Below are 20528 nucleotides of genomic sequence, written 5' to 3'. Positions count from 1 at the left end.
CGCGCCTCAGCTGCTCCGACAGGCACAGCAAGCACGCTGTCTGCTGGTTTTTGTGCTATCATGCAAATTTTGTTTAGGTGCACTGTTGAATCAGTTCAAACTGTTAATGCTGTATCAAGGGGATAACAAATACTCAAGTGCTTTACAGCTTTCCATAGTGGATTTTAAGTTATTTATTTATATACCTGTTTATTTGAGGCACATGTGTGTCTAAAGGGAATCCTAAATAAAATCTTAAACCCCAGCTTTGGTGTTTGTTGGCACTGGGTGGCGTGTCTGCAGGAACCTGTGGAAAGGAGAGGGCAGCTCCACATGTGGAAGGTTACAGCAGTTTTGATTCACTTGCAGTCCTTGTCAACATCTAAATCCACATAATACTAGAAATACTTTTCTAACACCTGGACATCACTTAAAGCTCACTGGCTGCTCTTTGCTTCACGTATTAAATCTCTCTTCTTGTTGATTAGGCCTGAAAGTATACGAAGACCAAACATTAAGAAAACGATACAAATTCCCCATTCTGCAACACGCCGGCCGGTGGGGGACTCGAACCCGGGTCCAGCGGGGCGGGTCAGAGTGAGGGCTCGAACCCGGCAGCGGGAGGCTGGGTTAGGCCGTGCCGGGACTCGAACCCGCGGACTGGCGGCTGGGTTAGGTCAGGCTGGGACTCGAACCCGGTTCCCCCGCGCGGGGCAGCGGGCGGGCGGGCGGAAGCGCGGCGGCACCTGAGGCGGGCGGTGCCGGCGGATGAGGCGGGGCCGCGCCGGGCCGGGCCGGGCTGAGCCGCGCCGGTACCCGCGGCCATGAGCTACGAGCAGCGCCGTGACTGGGGCCGCGGCCGCGGCCGGGGCCGGGACCGGGACAGGGACCGGGACCGTGACCGTGGCGGCGATGGCGGCGCCCCATCCGCCGCCTCCTCCGCGGCGGGCGGGCCCGGCGGGCGGGGACGGCACCCCGGGCACCTGAAGGGCCGCGAGATCGGGCTGTGGTACGCCCGCAGGCAGGGCCAGAAGAACCGGGACGCCGACCGGCAGCAGGTGAGGGGCTGTGGGGCGGGCTGTGTGTCTGTGCGCCCTGGCAGGAGGCGGAGCTGTGGGGCCGTGCCGGAGCGCCCCGGGCACTGCGGCAGGCCCTGCGCGGGTTCCGCCGTCCGTGTCGGGCTGCGCGGGGTCCGCTCTGACCGAGGCTCTGCTTTCTGCCCCAGAGAGCTGTGGTGCGCATGGACGAGCGCAGGGAGGAGCAGATCGTGCAGCTGCTGAATTCTGTCCAGACTAAAAACGACAAAGAGCAAGAAGCCATGTCCTGGTGGTCCGGGGATGAAGAAGGGTAAACACACATAATTACCAGTTCTTTTGTTTATTTTGAGTTTGAGCACAGACTTTCCATAAGCTGGCAGGAAGATGTGTCAGAAGTGATTTACCTTTACTGAGTGTACTGGCTCAGCAAATATCCTCCAGTTTCTCGTTTCTCTACATGTGTTGTCACACTGAATGGTTGTAGTCATTGCTGTAAAACTCCTTCATTATTGCTGAATTTGGGGTGTTAAATTTCTGCTTAAACTCATAAAAGTTCTAACTCACCTCAAGGCTGCTACAGTAGATATATGGGATTTTTCAGCTCTCTTGGCCTCTGGAATTACTCTTCCAGAGGTGGATTTTGGCTTCTGTTTTCAGTTATTGTGCAGTCTTGGAACGTTTTCACAGGGTCTGAAGCAGGGTCTGTTCTGGAGTCATTAAGGATTTGCAGGAATAGCTGGAATAGGCTGGTGTGCTGAAATGAGGGGACTGGGGCTCCATTTGGCTGAGGGATCCAGCTATGTGATCAAGCAGTAATTCTCTGATGATGTTTTGTTGCTTTGTGGCTTCGTTTGGTGCAAAAGAGCGTGTTGTTTTCTAGATCCTGATGTCAGGTTTTTGGTGGTTGGTGGTTTGAGACTTTATTTGGTTTAATATTTTCAGTGTAGTGACAGACCCAGCGCAGCTGTGGCTGCCCCTGGATCCCTGGCAGTGCCCAAGGCCAGGCTGGACACTGGGGCTGGAGCACCTGGGACAGTGGGAGGTGTCCCTGCATGGCAGGGGTGGCACTGGGTGGGTTTGAGGTCCCTTCCAGCCCAAAGCACTCCATGATTTTGTGATCCCACACACCATCCCAGTGTGACAAAGGCAGGTAGTGCAGAGCTGTGGAACAATCTCACCCTCTGAATGAGTGGAGCAGGTCTGTCAGATCTACACTGCCACGTTCTCCTGGCCAGGACTCCCCAGGTGATCACAACAAATAACAACGTGTGGAGCTGCTCACTGGGTGGGATTTAAGGTCCTGCCAACCCAAACCATTCCAAGGTTCTCTGTTCCCATGGACTGTTGGTTCATTAGCTGCTGGATGTAGTTACCTGCACTCTGCATGTGGCCAGGCACAGCTGGGGGAATCTGAAGTTCTTGTTCTGTGATTCCAGCCCTGCTCCAGAGCAGCCTGCCAAAGTGAAACCAGACGCTGAGAAAGCTCCTGTGAGACAGCTACCAACTTGGGAAAAAACATCCCTGGATTTGGATGTGGAATTTCTCTGTGAAAAAACTGAGCAGGATGCTGAATTAGATGAGCAACTTAAAGAAGACTTAATGAAGAAGAGATCTGATCCCAGATATATTGAAATGCAGGTACTTTTCCCTGTGTTAAGTTGAAAACTTGTCATTGGATTTTTTTTTTTTTAATTAAGCTAACCTCAAAATGTAATATCTGGTAGTTTACTAGAAAGTTGTTGTGATGTTACTTTTGCTGGAAATTATCCTTAGAATTCATGACATTCATACCTATTTATAGAACAGTGATTAAAAATCAGAAATGATAAATTTCAGAAACAGTTAGAATCTGAAATTTGAAGCAGATGTTGTTTTATTGGGTGGGTTTCTCTTTCTTTTTTATGGATTGTGTCCCTGCAGTTATGGCTGACAATGAAAGCACAGCACTGGGCTCTGAAGAATGCCTTTTGAAAACAGAGGTTTTGTTTTGAACAGCCATGGACAGAAAATTGTCTTGCCCTGAACACCAGTTCTGTTCCATACCAGGCCCTGCTCTTGCAGCTGTATATACCTACCTTGTCATGTCCTGAGCTGCTGGGCTGAAATCGTGTTTCTAAATTGAGCAAAACTGAAACAACACATGGAATTTAACAAATTTGGAAATAACAAAGTTATTTCCCACAGGCCTGTGTTTATACAAGTGTTGCTGAGCAGTTTGTCATTATTTTGCAGTTTAGCCCAGATTAGAGGTGAAATCTGTTCTATTGCTTCGATGCTGAAATGGTGCTTAAAGAGAAACATTTTTTCTTTTTCCCCAGAGATTCCGAGAGAAGCTCCCCTCGTACGGGATGAGAGAGGTGAGTGTGTATTGAGAGAGAGACCCTGTGCTGCAGGGCTCCAGAGCAGGGGAGGGCAGCTGTGCCTGTGGCTGGCAGCAATCCTTGGTGGCCTGCAGGAAGGGGAGAGGCCTCCCAGGTTGTGACCCTGGGGCTGCTTCCTTTCCAGACAGTAGCAGGGCTCACTGATGTGATGTGGGGCTCAGCACAGCGTTCTCGTGGAATATCATGGGAATACGGGGCTGCTACACACATTTCATAATAGGTCATCTTTTTCTGCCAGTTACTTCTAGAAGGTTCCTGGTTACTCAGATTGTTATGCTTTCGTCTGTGTATAAAAATGTGACCTTTGTTGAACAATTTGCCAGTTTAGAATTGGATATAATGCCAACTAAGCCTTTTTAGCTTTAACCACAGACTTACTGGCTGCACTGCTGGCTCTCAGTGCCATTAGTTTACCAGTCACAGGATAAGGTCAGTGAGGGTAGGGGCTGTTGTTAATTGATGTCAGTTCTTAGGCTGATATCCCCTGTATGCAGTAGAAATGGAGTATTCTGATGTGTTTGCTTTGGCAGGCTCAGTGGGTGATTGGTGAGCTCCTTCCTACAGTCCCTCTCTTTGCCATAATGTCCTTGCTGTTAGCATTTGTTTCTTAAAATAGTCATACTCCCCTTAACAGTCCTTGGGGTGGGGAGGACGAGGCTGGAAAACTGTTCCTGTTGGTACAAGAAATGTTAAAATATTGTGCTGAAAACCTTTAGTTTGTGCAGGCTTGGAGTCCAACAGGGCAAACTCTTGTGTTCACCCTCCAAAGATCTACAGGAGCTGCAGGAGGCAGAAAGGTTAACAATGTATTTCAGGCTTCCATTTTAGTTCTTCGATGTTGCTTTCATACAGGATCTAAAGTATTTAAAGCTAGTGTTGGGGTTGGGCATGCTTTAAACCCTACACATGGGAAGTGCAAATGTGCAGAAATGGCTTTTGTGAGGTTTAAACTGAACTTTTTTGGTAGCGTTACAGGAAACAGCCGAGCATTTCTTCAGCTGTTGATAGTTTGCTCAGAGCTCATCCCACAGGAGCAGAGAGTTCTCGAAGTGCTCTACAATCTGCTTGCAGCAGCAGTGCAGTAACAGCCGTGTCTTTGTGTGGGCCAGGAGCTGGTGAAGCTGATCAACAGCCACCGCGTGACGGTGATCAGCGGCGAGACGGGCTGCGGGAAGACCACGCAGGTGACGCAGTTCATCCTGGACGACCACATCGAGCGCGGCCTGGGCTCCACGTGCAGGATCGTGTGCACCCAGCCCCGCAGGATCAGCGCCATCTCCGTGAGTGCCCCTGCCCCGGCGCTGCCCCGAGCCCCGGCCTGCTGCAGAGCCGCTCTGCTGATCGGCACGCGCAAGGCTTGGCGTCCGGGGGGCGCTGGCACTGCAGCTCCTTCTGCCCTGACTTCAGTCGTGGGTTACAGCTGTGATTTCAATGGATGTGGCAGTGCAAATGCCCGTTAAGATAAAAACTGGTGTTGTGTGAGGCCCTCTAGAGGTGTGCCAATGAGCAGGAAGGAATCTGGCTTTCCAGTGCTCAGTAGTTACTGTCCTTGACAGTTGGGTGTCAGATGGGCAAGCTCTGAAAGGGGAACGTGCTGCTAGTGCCCAGTGGCTGTGTTCCTCTGGAGTCTGGTCCCTGGGCTGCTGCTCTCAGGGGAGGAGAAAAGGTGCTCTTCAGGGCATTTCTTTATTGACAAACCTCTCAGTACCAGGTGTTCCTGTTGGTGAGCAGCTCAGTCACAGGTCAGGCTGATTTTCTTTGTCCCCCTCAGGTGGCTGAGAGAGTGGCTGCCGAGAGGGCAGAGGGCTGTGGCAATGGCAGGAGCACGGGGTACCAGATCCGCCTGCAGAGGTGAGCAGCTCCCTGGCCAGGGCCTCTTGTTATCCAAAGGACACAATTGGAAAAGTACTTCTAAAAAGAAGGAACTGCTTTCCTGCTGGTATTTTCCCCTGAAGGAATTCCTGTGAGGAAGGAATGAGCTTTTTGAATTTTAGGAAAAGGTTTGAGTGCATTTACTGTGTTTTATGCCCCATGTGACAGTGGCAAGCCTAAGTTAGGCTTTGTCTAATTTGTCTAATTTGTCTGTTTTCAGCTCTAGTAAAAGGTTCTGCTGTGGGCAGAAATAAAACTGATGTCCCTAATCAATGAATTTCAAGGAAAAGTGAAAATGCTGAAGGGGAGAATGCTCCAAACCATGTTTCTGTGGAAAGCTGTGCATTTGCTACACATATTCATGGACTAATTCCCTGGGGCCATGTAATAGGTGCAGTGACAGTACCTTGCAGAGTAAAGCTTTTACATTTGTAGTGGGCTATAACTTAAAAATCTGAAGTGGTACCAGCACATAAGGGAACCCTTTTGTTGAAGCAAAACTGCTGGTGAGGGAGGAGAGCTGAGCCCTCCCAGCATTTTAGTTGGGGCTCATAGAATCTCCCTGCTGCTACTCTTTGCTCCCAGTGCTGTGCAGGTGAGTGCCCTCTGTGCTGGGCCTGGAGAGCTGCAGGAGGTGGGGATCAGCACCTCAGTGAGCAGGAGATGGCAAAGGGTGCCTGGGAAGTCAGGGCCTCTCCCTGCTCCATTCCCCAGCCACAACAGTGGCCTAATTCCTTGTTGCTGCCCTTGTGCTGTGGGTGAGGCACATCTGCATCGTGTCTGCAGTGGCACCTGCAGCTGGGGTTTAAGGTTTTAAAGCATTTTGTTAAACACAGAGGAAAACTGAGGAGTTCTTTTTGTGTGTCTTTCAGTCGCTTGCCAAGGAAGCAAGGTTCAATTTTGTACTGTACCACGGGAATTGTGCTGCAGTGGCTCCAGTCAGACAAGTAAGAGCTCCTGTTTAATGAGACACTGAATGCAGTTATGAAATTAGTCCTGGGCTGTTCCAAACAGTCGTGGCTCTACTTTTTATTTTTTCTAAAAGCAAAAGTTTAACTTCCTCCCCTTCTATTTTAGGCACTTGTCCAGCATCAGTCATGTAGTTCTTGATGAAATCCATGAAAGAAATCTTCAATCAGACGTTTTAATGAGCATTATTAAAGATCTTCTGAATGTTCGTCTGGATCTGAAAGTCATACTGATGAGTGCTACTTTAAATGCAGAGAAGTTTTCTGAGTACTTTGGTAGGTGAAATGCTTCCTAGAAATGTTCTTCTGGCTTCTACAGTATAGTGCAGTTCTGGAATTATAGACTTGATTTGTATCAAAAGAAGAAATTACTTCAGTTTTACAAATATCTGCCAGCTGCTAGAGATGCAGTTTCCTCAGTTTTATCTCATTGCAACCTGATATTGCTTCTGGTTTTGCTTTTGTGACATATTGTGGAAACAGAATCCACAGAGTGTTTTCCTAGTAAATATTTACCATGTTTTAGCACTCTTGCTGTGAGGGGGCAAGCAGATTGAACTTTGAGTTGTTCAGTCTCACAGCTTTTTCCAGTAGCTGGAAGCAGTTGAACTGCTGTGCAGAATACTGCCTGCTGCCTGTCCTTTTTTTATTCAGCAGCCTTATTTGGGGGTGAATGTGGCATCTTCCCTGACAGCTGGAAATGTCCTGTAGACATGGCAGCTATGTTGCAGAAACATTGAGGAATGTTTATTGCTTCTGTTCTTTCAGTGCAGTATTTCATCAGTAGTTTTAAAACTGAGTTCTGCCTCCCTCCACAGACCATTGCCCAATGATTCACATCCCTGGGTTCACTTTCCCAGTGGTGGAATATCTGCTTGAAGATGTCATTGAGAAGTTGAGGCAAGTGTTTTTTCTAAACATCATTTCAGAGAGTATTGGGGGGGCTTAGCTTAGTGTATGTATGCTCAGAGATTAACCTGCCATAAAGAAGAATTGCCTGTATTTTTCAACAGAAAACAGGGGGGCTGCTGAGGGGGGCCTTGTACAGTAATTACAGGTGGCACACAGTTACCTGGGAGTATTGGCTTGAGGAGGAGAACAGTTCCTGTGTTGCTGTGGTGAATTTTCAGGTCTCTAAATCAAGCTAGTCTTTCTTGCTGTTCACTTTGTTTTCCCTGCATGTTCTCATATTACTAGGGCTGGTCCCTGCTTTTGTAAGATTTCTGTTTAAAGAGAAACTGCATATTCTTACACATGACCTAGCTAAAGCACAGCATATTGTCCATGGTTTGGAAAACTGTGCAGCTGCTCTGAATTCCCTCAGTTTCAAAAGGAATTGTTTGCTCCTCCTGTTGAAGGTACACCCCGGAGAAGACGGACCGCCGGCTGCACTGGAGGAGGGGCTTCATGCAGGGCCACATGAGCAGGCCAGAGAAGGAGGAGAAGGAGGAGATCTACAGGCAGCAGTGGCCAGGCTACCTAAGGCAGCTGCAGGACAGGTTGGGCCCGAGTTTCTCTTCTGCTTTCAGTTTTCAGGCAGCCCTGAAGTGACAGCCATAAATTAGTGCTGTGTTGTGTTGCTGGGCTTTAGTAACAGTGGGGTAGTGGCTGCTGTGGAAAATGGTGATGGAATTGCCTGTACAGTTGGCTGGTAACTGGTGAAGTGCTTTAGAGACAGCAGGATTAGCTCCCTTTGCCTCTGAGTTGTTCAAATTAAATTTCAGTTCATTACCTAAATAGAAATTGTCAGTCCCTGGCTCATCAATGAGGAGAGAGGTCGTGTAAGTGCTTCAAAGACAGTTCAGTCATGACATGATAATTCTTCAGCTGTTCTGAACTGACAATAATCCCACTGAGCTAAATGTGGAGAGTACTTTGGAGGTGCAGGAATTGCTCAAAGAGCTGAGCTGATTGCAGGTGGGTTCATGGCTGGGTGGCTCACTCAGAGGCAGGCAGCAGGAGCCCTGGCTTTGCATGTCTGTGCTTTCCCTGCTGCAGGTACTCAGCAAGTACAATCAGTGCCCTGGAAATGATGGATGATGACAAGGTGGACCTGGACCTTGTGGCAGCACTGATCAGACACATTGTGCTGGAAGAGGAGGTACAGTGGGACTGAGCTGGGGCAGTGCCAGAGCTGGTCACACAGAAAGAGGAGAAATTCTTGTTTGCTCTTCTAAATAATTGAACAGTTTTGAACTACTCTTATGTTCAGATAAATTCATGGAGGTAGCTGTTTTATAGAAAAAAAGCCCTTGACAGACTGTACCAGGCTGGGCCAGTGAGGTTTCATATCTCACATGCCCACCACATGTCAATGTGCAAGGAGCTGGCTCTCTGTGCAGTGTGTGATGTGTTCTGACCTCTCTTCCCTTCACTGCCTCTTTCCCTTGTAGGATGGTGCAATTCTGGTGTTTCTGCCAGGCTGGGATAACATCAGCACTTTGCATGAGCTCTTGATGTCTCAAGTCATGTTTAAGTCAGGTAAAACCCAAACTCTCTGTGGGACTTCTGGCAGTGGCACTGGGGGCAGATTCCTTTTGCTTGGGGTTGCTGCAGTTGTGCTGGATTCTTTTTTTCCCTTGTCTCCTCTCCAAAGTGTTCAGCAGTTTTTGAGTGTCTGTGGTATCCTTTCCTCTGCTACCAACACATTTTTCTCAGTGTGGGAGTGACAATCTGAAAAACAACCTGACCTGCATCTTCTTCCTCTTGTCCTTTGCTGCAGCTGGGAGAACTCCCATCCAAAACTGAGCTCCATTCTGTGTGCACTTCCTCTGTGCTTCATCCTCGAGCAGCTTCCTCTGCTTTGCTGATAGTTCCCTTAAATCCTGTTGATTTGGGGATGTCTTACAGACTCTCAAGTACTCTGTGCCTGTCTGACACACTTCAGTTGGTCCTTTTGCATCTCTCATATTTCCACCTCACCTGTCTCAGCTGGGCTCCTGGCTCTTCTGATGGTGACCTGCAGTGTGGTTGTGTACATTCATAGATGCAGAATTGCAGCTCATTGAAAGATTGAGTGTCAGTTTGTGTATTAAACTTGACCAATTATTAAATAACTTCAGAATTTAAAAAGGAAGTCTGAATTACTGTACATAACTTCATATATTGTCTTAACTCATCATGTTATAGCATCATAGAAAAGGTCTTTATACCTTTTTTCTTTAGAATTTGCTGTTGTGATACAAGTACCTGTGATCTCAGAGCAGGAAGCAGTGGCCTGACTTGCAGCCTATTTTCTCTGTTCTGCATAGTTGATTTAATAGATTTTCCTGTAAAATTGGAAGTTTCTGTGCTTACACCATATTTTTTATCTCTTTTTAACTTTCAGATAGGTTTATTATCATACCTTTGCATTCACTGATGCCTACTGTTAACCAGACTCAGGTAAGCTTCTCTTTTATTGCAATATTTCACAACCAAAAAAAAAAAAAAAAAAAAAAAAGAATGAAGCATATGTTTGGTTTTGGCAAAGACATAAACGGGCCCTGGATAATTACAGGTGTTCAAGAAGACCCCACCAGGAGTGAGGAAAATTGTGATTGCAACCAACATTGCAGAAACCAGGTAAGTGCCTGGGAAGCTGTGTGCTTAACAAAATAAATGGAAGTGATAATTTAAAGTATAAACCTGTTTGATGTTGCCAAAAATACGTTTCTGTGTTTGTGCCATTAATTTATAACACCTTATCTTTGGAAATATTTATAGACTAAACAGAGTTTTCCTATGATTGTTTTAAACAGTTCAGCCAACCACGATGTTTTGAACAGTTAAACTACAGGAATACTAAACAATTGCTAGAAGGATTTGTGCAGGGTAATCTGAGCTGCCTGTCCTCTGTTCAGAGTCCCAGTGGGGATTTCTGCCAGGCTGAGGAGAATAAATCAGCTCTTGAGCTGTTCAGTAACATAGTTCTTAATGAACTTCCAAAGACAGATTTTCTTAATTGCTGACTCTGTTTGGGAGGGAATAAAGAGAGGCCAAACCCATCCTAGGTCACACTTGCAAAGATGAAAAGTTGCTTTTTTTTTTGCTCTTTTTCTTGAACAGCATCACAATTGATGACGTCGTGTTCGTTATAGATGGGGGGAAGATAAAGGAGACTCACTTTGACACCCAGAACAACATCAGCACCATGGCAGCAGAGTGGGTCAGCAAGGCCAATGCCAAGCAGAGGAAGGGTCGGGCAGGAAGGTAGGAGCAGTGGGTGCTTGGGGAAGTTTGGGGATGCTGAGTTTCCAGCAGTGCTGAAGGTTCTTCATTATTTGCATGTGCAGGCACTGCTGGCTCCTGTTCCTGGGCAGAGAAGGATTTCCTTACCCTCCTAGGAAGCTGAATTGACTTGGGCTCTGTTGAACTTCAGAGTTTCCCTCCTACAGAAAAATGTCCTGCATTTTGTTGTGAAATTTGTCACTGCCCTCACACCTGATTTGTGAGGCTGATACAGTAAAGTGGAAACAGTTTAAAAATTAATTTCTGTGTTCTCTATGCCTCTTTCCTGCTGATGGGTCTGTGTTTCAGAAGACTGAAGTGGCTTTTACAATTGAATACACTTCAGTTCTAATTCCTTGAGGAGTTTTGGGAAGCTCTTTGTGAGAAACAGAACCATAATGTCACAGCTTCATTGGGGAAAAAAACCCAACAAATGAGCAAACCCAAAAGAACAGTTTCTTTAAATCATTGCAGAGTTCAGCCAGGCCACTGCTACCATCTGTACAATGGACTGCGTGCCAGCCTTCTGGATGATTATCAGTTACCAGAGATCCTGAGGACACCCTTGGAAGAACTCTGCCTACAAATCAAGGTAAATGCAGGAATCTCCAAAAATATTTACTATCTACTTTTCCATTGGGATGAGTGGTTGAGAGAATAAGTTAATGCAACTGTGAGCCTAGGGGTGTTAAACCAAAATTCTGTTACACCAGAAATGCTGTGTATGTAGCCAAGAATTGCAGCAACTTTTGTAAATGCACACTTGTATCTGGGTGCACCAAACCCAGGGGAAACGGAATTGTCTGGTGTCAATAAAAGGTGAAGTCCACTAACAAAAATTTGGGCTGTGCTGTCCCCCAAATATCACATGTCATTCAATGAGAGAAGCTTCAGTGGGAATGCCAGTGAGTCAATTTATATGATCGCTTAAAAGAATTTTACTACAGAGTAGTTTTAGAACTGGTGTGAATTTCCCTTTTTGGCAGTTCACATAGAATTCCTTATAAAAGCAGAAGGATTGCCATGTGTATGTGAACTGAAGGGAAGAATAGATTTTTCTGCTGCAAATTCCATCACTAATACATTTTTTTGTCCTTAGTTCTTAACTAAAGAAATTCTAACCCGGGCTGTGAATTACTCACACTGTTTCCATGAGTGTGGTTACTGCTAACCAATTTTTGACAGCTGTCTTTCTCCAGCTGCTGCAGGCTTTTGTTGGGATTTTTCTTTCAGATCCTGAGGCTTGGTGGAATTGCCTATTTCCTGAGCAAACTGATGGACCCCCCATCTCGTGATGCTGTGATGTTGGCCATAAATCACCTCATGGAGCTGGTAAAGTGTCGCTTCATCTGTTCAGAGCCGTGGGACTGTGGGTGGTACCGGGCAGCTGTGGCTGCACAGCTCTGGCATTGCAGCCCCTCACCCTTTGTGCAGAGCCTGGTGGACCCTCACTGCTCAGGGGGGACACTCCCCACACTCCATGATGCCTGGGGGCTCTGCAGGGTGGTTCTGAGGGACGTTGGAAATGGCTCCAAACAGACACAGACCCTGCACTTAAGCTCCCTGCGGGTGTTGGTGGAACTCCCTGCTGTTCCCCTGCTGCCTCCCTGCCTTCCTGCTGCAGGTGGTCACTGAGGAGCTGGAGACAAATGAGGCACGTGGGAGAAGCACCTTGTGCCATTGTTCCCCTGGCTGCTGGGGAAGGACAGGTTCAGGGCACCTTTGTTCTGCTGACTCCTTGCTCTGGTCATACCTGTACAAATGAGGTGTAGCATAAACAGAAAATCTGGCTTGGATGTTAGTGGGTGGTGTCTGTGTACCAGGGGCTTTCCCAAGGAAATCCTCCCCGTTTCACATGACCTGTTGTTCTTTCCTTTGTGCCTTGTCGTGGCAGAACGCTCTGGACAGGCAGGAGGAGCTGACTCCCCTGGGTGTGCACCTGGCACGGCTGCCCGTGGAGCCGCACATCGGGAAGATGATCCTGTTTGGAGCCTTGTTCTGCTGCCTGGACCCCGTGCTGACCATTGCAGCCAGCCTCAGCTTCAAGGACCCCTTTGTCATCCCCCTGGTAAAGTCCCACAGACACCAATTACATGTGGGAATTTAAGACTCTCAGGAGGATGCTGGGACTCAGTGAGGTGTTATAGCTTAAGAGCACTTTCATTAATGTCGTGGTAATTACATTTTTACTAGTGAGATTGCCTTTGTGTACTATGAATTATCATTTTTCCTGTGGAATGTTTGAAATTACTATAATTCTCATGTGTGACATACAGAGTGCTGCTGTACAGATGTACCTGAATTTGGAGAAGAGAACTGTCATGTCAGCCTAGGTATTATGTAGGTTCTGGTTTTTAGGGCAAAGAGAAAGTCGCAGATGCAAGAAGAAAGGAGCTGTCAAAGAACTCGAAAAGTGACCATCTGACTGTGGTGAATGCCTTCACTGTAAGCATGTTTCCATGTGGTTTTTTTCTTCTAGAATTTTAATTTCAGTAATAGAGATGATCCTGAGGAAAAAGCTGATCAGTTTATGCTCTGTAGGCTTTCTTGTTTGGCTTCTACAGAAACATAAAACCAAATTGATTTTCACCCTTCTAGTGTTGCATAATCTTGTCTCCAGGCTCAGTAACCTCATTTCTGCTAGACAAGTCTGAAAAAGACAAAGGAAACATAGTATTACAGTTACATTCCTGAAGTTGTGCCCTCTTGTCCTTCTGGCCTCTACAAGAGGCTGAAGTCAACTTCAGAAGTGTTGGACGTGGTGCTGTACTGGGTCGTGGTGAGGAGAGGAGGAAATAAACGGCCTGGAAAAGGCAGTTACTGCCCAGAACTTCAACTTTGTTAATTACAGCAAAGGGTGGGTGCTCTGGCAAACACAGCCAGGGGTCACTGCCCGCCAGGGAAAAAGGAAGGTTTGATTCAGCATGTTGTGAAGTTGTGGTGTGTGCACATATACAGAGATCAGAGGATTTACTTTCTCCCTGGTGGGGAACATGTGACTGTTGGCCTCCAGTTTTGGCTGTCCTTAAGTCTGTAGTGTTCACTTACAAACACCTTACAACTCTGTTTTCATTCCTAGGGCTGGGAAGAGGCTCGGAGTTGTGGTTTCAGGAATGAGAAGGACTATTGCTGGGAATATTTCCTGTCCTCAAACACCATGCAGGTAACAGCATCCTGCCAGGCTCAGAGAGGATCCTGTGTGTGGGGGAGAGGAGGAGCCTTGGCACAGCATCATTCTGGGGCTATTTTTGTTGTTTCCTAGATGCTGCATAACATGAAAGGGCAGTTTGCTGAGCATCTCCTTGCAGCTGGATTTGTGAATAGCAGAAACCCCAAGGATCCCAAATCTAACACCAACTCAGGTAACTGTGGAGGGAAAGGGAGGATTTATCCCAGCTGAAATCTCAGCTTCAGAGCTGCCTCACTTACTCTGCTGTCTCCTGCAGGTAATGAGAAGCTGCTCAAAGCAGTCATCTGTGCTGGCCTCTATCCCAAAGTGGCAAAGATCCGGCCCAGCTTCAGCAAAAAGAGAAAAATGTGAGGGTTTGGTTAATGTTGGTTTGTATTCAGGGTGTTTTCTGTGTGGCATAATTGGCAAGGTGGAGCAGTGGCTTGAGTGCATGAATGAATCTCACTTCTACAGTTTGAGTCGTGGTTGTGTATTACTTCCTGAGAGTGGGATTGCTGATTTCTTAACTCCTAGATTGCTGCTAACACCTGAAGTAACTCGTGTGACCTTACCACGCCATGGATAATGTTACATGGATGATCTCAGCAGCACTGCTCTGAAGGGGCTCTGCAGCAGCAGACCAAACATTGTCACTTCTGGTTATTTGGAAAAGAGACCCCAGGGATCTTGGTCTGTTGATTTATCACTTCTTGTATTATCAGACTCTTTTTGTTGTTGGTTTTCTTTGAAGGGTGAAAGTTTGCACCAAGACAGATGGATCAGTCAATATCCATCCCAAATCAGTGAACGTGGAGGAAACAGAGTTCCATTATAACTGGCTCGTGTACCACTTGAAGATGAGGACCAGCAGTGTGAGTCAGAGCTGTGCTTGTGGGGTTTATTTGTTTTATTATCCCCTCTTGAATGAGCCTGGGCCAGGGTTCAGAGGGATGTGAACAGCCTTTGCTCTGGGGCCTTCCTGTCCCAGGCCATTCCTTGTGCACACCATCAGATTATGTCCTTTGTGATACTGCTATTGTGCCACAAGTAATGAACTTCTGTGGTTTAGTTCTTGTTGGGGGTTTAGTTCTTGGGGTTTTTTTTGAGGATTTGGGTTTTTTTAAGGTCTGGCAGTAACAGGTGTAAATTCTTTTAGTTTGTTTTTTTTTTTTCTTTTTTCATTTCAATAGTCTTAACAATTCTCAATATACTCACATTTTTTCCTCTCATTGTTGTGGAGCATCTGGTTTGATTTCACCACTGTGTGAAAGACTGAAAGTCTTGGGACAATTTTTGCTCTTGTGCAATCTGATTTCATGTAACCTTTTTATTTTGAACTGAGTTGCTTTATGCATCTCTTCAGAATTTGTGAGTAACTGAGTAAGGATCTTCTGGAAATCTGTAGGAGTCTCATTAAGGATTACTGATGGCACTTGAGACATTTTGAGGGTGATCAGACAATTCTGTTGTTGTGCAGATTTACCTGTATGATTGTACAGAGGTGTCTCCGTACTGCCTCTTGTTCTTTGGAGGGGATATATCCATTCAGAAGGATAAGGACCAGGACACCATTGCTGTGGATGAGTGGATTGTTTTCCAGTCTCCAGAAAAAATAGCAAACTTGGTCAAGGTAACTGTTTCAAAATAATGTACTTGGAAGGCTCAGTGTAACACTGGTTCTGCTTAGGGGTTTCTGGATTTGATATTCCTGTGGGCCTATTGATTTATCAGTCAGGGAGATGATGTTTGAAATTCCCTCCCAGCAAGCAGTTCTAGCACACAAATTAAGCAAAAGAGATCTAATTTTGCAGAGATGCTGTAGGTTGACTTGGTCAGTACAGGAGATATCCACATGGATATGGAAACATGGGAGTGGGGCTCCTCAGCTGACAGGAATGGCTTCCATAGAACTGTTTAATATTGAATCCCAGAAATCATACCTGGCTCTTTTTTAAATGTTATTTTAAACCAGCCTTTAATCCTGAGGTAGCCAGCTAAGTGCTGGGTGGGCTGTTAGAGGTGTCACATCCAGACGTGGCCATCTCTCATCAGAGAGACTGGATTTTGAGAGGCAGTGTTTGATCCTGGAAACAGCAGTGTGGAAACGAACTGGGGGGAGAGGAGCAGGGAGAACAGAAGGCCTGAGGCACTGAACCTCTCTGTTGATGCTGTGCGTGGCTCTAACTGCCCATCTCTCTTTCCTTTTTCCTGCTTTTCCTTTATTACAACACTTCCCAGAAACTGAGAAAAGAACTTGATGATCTCCTACAAGAAAAAATCGAAAACCCCCATCCCGTGGACTGGAATGACGTTAAGTGCAGGGACACAGCAGTGCTGACAGCCATTATAGACTTGATCACCACGCAGGAGAACGAGGCCGTCAGGAACTTCGCGCCGCGCTTCCAGGGCGAGCGCTACAGCTGACGCCTGCGGCCGCCTTCACAGCCTCTCTTTAGCTAGAGGAACAACTTCTGTAGGGTAAGCTGGTGCCTGCCTCGTCCTGAGGAGCAGTTCTTGGAGCTAGTTGGCAGTAGTGTGTGTGCATGTGTTCTGTGCTCGGTGTAGCTTCGTGAGGGACAGAAAGGCAGCTCCTGGATGGTGTAAGGTTCTTGTCCTGCTGTAGCTGTTTTCTTTGGGTTTTTTACCCATCAGGTAACAGATATTTAAAAAACCTGCTAAAATACAGCTTAGTAATACCTAAATTTTTTTTTTTCATTTAATGGGGTGTGGTGAGTAATTATACTTGCTGTGTTATTCCAGCTGTGCAGCAGTCTGCTCACCAGCACTTCCACAGAAGGTGATTACAGCTTAATTTAACTAAACTTGAAAACACTTGTTGAATTTGTATGGTGGGAGGAAACAATCTTCAGAAATTCTTCTCCTTTTTTGCATTTCATCCCATTCAATTAATCTTCCTTTGCTTTCTGTCCCCATCCATCATCACTACTGACTGAAATTGCAGCTTGCAGAAAGCATGGTTGGATGAAAGTCACGTTGGGTTATGTGTTAAGGTTTCATTGCATTCGAGGTTTTTTGGGTTTGTTTTTTTTTGTATTTTTTTAAGAAGTTCATGTATGGGTTATAGTATTCCATTAAGAGTCTTTCTTTGCAAGTCTTACTTCAACTGTTCTCAATGTTTTGAATGTTCTGTTTTGAATGATCTCCAGTCATGGAAGATTATTTGAATGACAAAGTTTGTTAAGGGTTTTGAGGTTTATCCTTGAGGAAAAAAACCTGGAAATATAACTTTTCTCCCTTCTTCGGTGTTTTGTTTATTTTTCTTTGCAAAAATGACCTTAATCATCAGGTTCAGGAGGATTTATGCTTTATTCTGAGGAAAGCAGAGCAGCTCAGGTGACACCAGTCGAAGTTCCTGGCTGTGAGGTGCTTTCCATTGGGTAACCAGGGATGGAGGGTGCCCAGCTCCTCTTTGCCACTGCCAGCTGCACAAAACGTCCTTCAGCCTCCCTCCCCAGCACCACCTGCCTGGTGTGCAGTCCTGAGCAGGGCCTGGGGAGCCACCAGGCACACAGAGATTTCATTTGGGCAAGCGAGAGCCTTCTGTTGGCAACCTGCTCCTGGTCAGGGACGTTACAGGAGGAAGGGGAGCACTGCACGCCCTGCAGAAATCAGAGCTGATGTTGCAGTAGCAAACTGCCAGCTGCCTTCTGCCACTGCTGGGCTCCCAGTTAAAAAGGAGGTGCTGGTGCAGTGCCCAGCTCCAGTTAAAAGGGAGAGGGGGGTGTGTGTGTGTTCAAAGTGCACAGGGCTGATGAAGGGCTTGAGGTTTCAGGTGATTTCCTTTGCAACAGCAGTGCTGATAGAGAAGTCAGTGCTAAAAATGACTTTATTTTTTGCTAATGAAAATAGTGTGGAGTGGCTGAGCTCCCTGCCCTGGGCTCCAGGGACAGGAGGCTGGGCAGGTAACAGGTAAAGCTGAGTTTGGAGTGGACACAAGGAAGCAGAGCTTCACTGGGGGAAGGGACAGGAATGCAACAGGCCCTGGAGAGGTGGTGATGGCCCAGGTCTGAGGGTGTTTAAAAACACTCAGGAACAGGATTTAACACTGGGTCAGCCCTGAGGGGGTTGGACTCACAGGGCTGTGGGTTCCTTCCAGCTGAACTGTGCTAAACTACAAGAAGCAGAGGGAACTGAAGACTTTTCCCATCTCCCTCTTAATGGTGTCTCAGCAAGGAGATGCTGTCCCAGGCCAGTGCTCCAAGTCCAACAGGTAAATGGGATCTATGACAGGTGAGGTAGGACATAGGATGGTGCTATTTATCTTTACAGAACAGGAAAATCTAAAATGTCAATGTTTACTGAAGAGATTTACTTTCTCTGACAAAAATTACATTATCACCTGGTGGCTTTATGGCATTTAAAACAAAATCAAAACTTTTTTTAGTAAGGATTTAAAAGCACTTTATTGATTGTTGTCCTATAAAATCATAGAAGTCTTTTAATTCCTGAAGAACTGTGTCCAACAATAGGAAAAATGAAAAATGTCTTTACAAAACATTACAGCATTTTTGGAAAAACTAGGTATGAAAAATATATACAGTGTATTAAAAAAAAATCTGAATAAAATTAATGCCTGGATTTATACATTCAGCTATGTGTTAAACATCCACATGTATACAGTAAAATCTGTTAAAACAGTCGCAGTGTTTTTACTATGTTAAATAAGTCTTTGTTCAATTTACAGTTTCTCTCATTACTATTTTATCAGTCCACTTATAAATTAATTTGTAAGGCTGTATGACCACTGTCACGCTGTCCAGGTAAGTATTTTTGTACAAAATTACTGCCTTCCTAATGTAGTTTAAATTATTAGAGCTACACATCTTTACAAACAATTCACTCACCACTCAAATCAGCATCGTGCAGGATCAAAACCAGCAGAGGCTGGGGAAGGCAGCAGGAGGAAAGCCTTGGTAGTACAAGTTGTCCCCTCATTGCTACACTGCTGAGTCAGCAGCTGGTCCTTGAAAGGGAGGGTTTTTATCACACACACTCACACCTCCGCAGGCACCTGCCCTGAACTCTGCTCAGCCTGGAGTGCATTTGTTCAGTGAGTGCATTCGTGTTCTCATCACCGCTGCTCTGAGGCACTGAGTGAAGTGCACCTGAGAAAACCAGAAACCACTGCCCCCACTTGCAGCAGTTACTCTGCAGTAAAATACCTGTGCTAGGATGGAGCAGCAGAGGGTGGTGCCTTCTCCTGGCTTTCAGAAATCCTTTGCCCACAGCAGAACCTGGAGCCGGTCTGAGCAGCCCCATGGAGGCGCAGCTGCAGAGTCCTGGCGAAGCAGTGCCAGCTGTGCCTGTGCCAGCTGTGCCTGTGCCATCCCTGATTTGCCCTGGAGAGGTAGGTCAGCCTTTACAGAGTCCAGGGCTGCTCTGGAGTTCAGGTGCCACGCGGGTGCTGACACGAGGGTGTCACAGTAACACAGGGTCTGGGGCTGCAGCTCCTCAGGAGCAGGACACCCAGCACTGGGGCCAGGGGCCCAGGCCCCTCCAGAGTTCTGCTGCTGGAAACAACTTCAGGTGCTCAAAACCAGACAGAGCAGAGGGTAAGGAGGCAGCGAGGCAGAGCTGCAAAGCGTGCCCGAGACACTGCTGCAAGGTGCTGCTGCAGGGGCTCAGCTCGGGGCTGTCAGAGCAGGGACTGCGTCTCCGGCGTGCTGGGCTGTGGCTCTGCCGTCCCCCGGCCCGGCTGGTTGTTGGTTACACGTTGGTTTCCAGCCCCAGCAGGCGGCCCATGCGCTCCATGTTCTTGTCCAGGGTGGCCCTGCAGGTGATCTCCCGGGCACACTCCGAGGGGAACCAGCCCCTCTGGCCGTCCCGCAGCCGCTCCCCCTCGTACCAGCCTGCAGGCAAGGGACAACAGTGACACCTCTGCAGCTGACCCCGCCCCGGGCTGCTGGCTCTGAGGTACAGTCTGCACTTGCCTCGACTGGGAATCAAGTACCACTTTAGGATAGCTTTGGCAGATGTTTTTAATCCGGCCAGACTAGGTAAAAAATAGTATGTGCAAAGTATTGCACAATTTCGCTATCTGTCATTCAAATATAGTTTGAAGTAATGTTATAGTACAGTGACAGAATCTCTGATTTCACAGGTAACTGAGCAACAGCAAGTTAGAATTTAGTCCCTCAAGCAGACAGTGTTCTGCATCCCTGAGCCAGCACTTGGTGCTATCAGTGCAGTTGTGGGCAAGTCTGGGCAAGAATCACCGTGATCTTGGGATACTTGATCCTGTGGCAAACCTCAGCAACCACCCTATGGCAGGAAAGCCCAGGCCGTGGCACAGCAGACTGGGGCTGTTTCTCTTGGACAGCCCTGGCACTCACTAGAATGTCTGAGCTCTGTGGTTTTAGACAAATTCAATTTCCTATTTGTGGACACCTCCCATGCCAAAACTGGCCAGCAGCCATGTTCTACAGCTGGTTACATCTGCTGCTTCCTTTAGAAACCTGAACCCAAATGCTAACGTTTTCCTTGGAAGCTGAACTTGTACTCACTGCAGTCCTGTGCTAACAGGAAACAAGTTTTTGTAGCTGGATGCCCCTGCAGAGGTGACAAATGGGTACTGACAAAATCCTCACTCACCATCATTCACCTTTTGATAAACCAAAACGACATCAGCGACTTGGAGAGAGAGCTCATCGGCCTGCTTGGCTGTGTACGTTCTGATGATCTCCACCTGAGCCAGTGCTGGGGAAGGAGCGAGCCAGGCTCAGTTAAACCAGTCACAGGCAGGGGCTTTAACTACAACACATCGCTGTTTATTTACACAGTTTCCACTTGACCCTTTCCCCCGGCTTGGGGCGGCTGCAGCCCAGCCCAGCCCGGCCCGGCTCAGCCCGGCCCGGCCCAGCCCGGCCCGGCCCAGCCCGGCCCAGCCCAGCCC

At 47.1% G+C, this 20528-nt stretch overlaps 2 protein-coding genes across 2 annotated transcripts in view; one reads left to right on the top strand and one right to left on the bottom strand.

The window, feature by feature from the left end:
- Positions 1-751: 751 nt before the first annotated feature.
- DHX36 (DEAH-box helicase 36) lies at positions 752-16874 on the top strand. Its single transcript, XM_041467721.1, has 25 exons — positions 752-1037; positions 1205-1326; positions 2453-2654; positions 3335-3373; positions 4507-4677; positions 5169-5248; positions 6142-6216; positions 6347-6513; positions 7056-7137; positions 7596-7736; positions 8236-8338; positions 8631-8718; positions 9566-9621; positions 9737-9801; positions 10285-10428; positions 10921-11038; positions 11680-11778; positions 12341-12514; positions 12805-12891; positions 13526-13609; positions 13709-13808; positions 13893-13983; positions 14367-14487; positions 15093-15245; positions 15854-16874. The coding sequence occupies exons 1-25, from the start codon at positions 804-806 to the stop codon at positions 16037-16039; spliced, it is 2982 nt and encodes a 993-aa protein (XP_041323655.1). The 5' UTR covers positions 752-803; the 3' UTR covers positions 16040-16874.
- Positions 16260-20528, bottom strand: part of ARHGEF26 (Rho guanine nucleotide exchange factor 26) — a 29372-nt gene continuing 25103 nt past the window's right edge. The window contains exons 13-14 of the mRNA XM_041467722.1: positions 20228-20332; positions 16260-19485 (exon numbers count right to left, since the gene is read on the bottom strand). Of these exons, the coding sequence (XP_041323656.1) occupies positions 19343-19485; positions 20228-20332 (248 nt within the window). The 3' untranslated portion in view covers positions 16260-19342. The remainder of the gene's footprint in view (positions 19486-20227; positions 20333-20528) is intronic.

The sequence above is a fragment of the Pyrgilauda ruficollis genome, unplaced genomic scaffold, assembly GCF_017590135.1.
Source record: "Pyrgilauda ruficollis isolate IOZ18807 unplaced genomic scaffold, ASM1759013v1 scaffold21, whole genome shotgun sequence".
In the NCBI taxonomy this organism is placed as follows: domain Eukaryota; kingdom Metazoa; phylum Chordata; class Aves; order Passeriformes; family Passeridae; genus Pyrgilauda; species Pyrgilauda ruficollis.
Note: the sequence above shows the minus strand (reverse complement) of the source record. Positions and strands in the feature narration are given on the sequence as shown.

Coding starts and splice junctions, on each gene's coding strand:
- DHX36 (XM_041467721.1), top strand. CDS start 804: ATGAGCTACGAGCAGCGCCGTGACTGGGGCCGCGGCCGCGGCCGGGGC. Junction 8,719..9,565: donor TCAAGTCATGTTTAAGTCAG/GTAAAACCCAAA, acceptor TTTAACTTTCAG/ATAGGTTTATTATCATACCT. Junction 9,802..10,284: donor ACCAACATTGCAGAAACCAG/GTAAGTGCCTGG, acceptor TTTCTTGAACAG/CATCACAATTGATGACGTCG.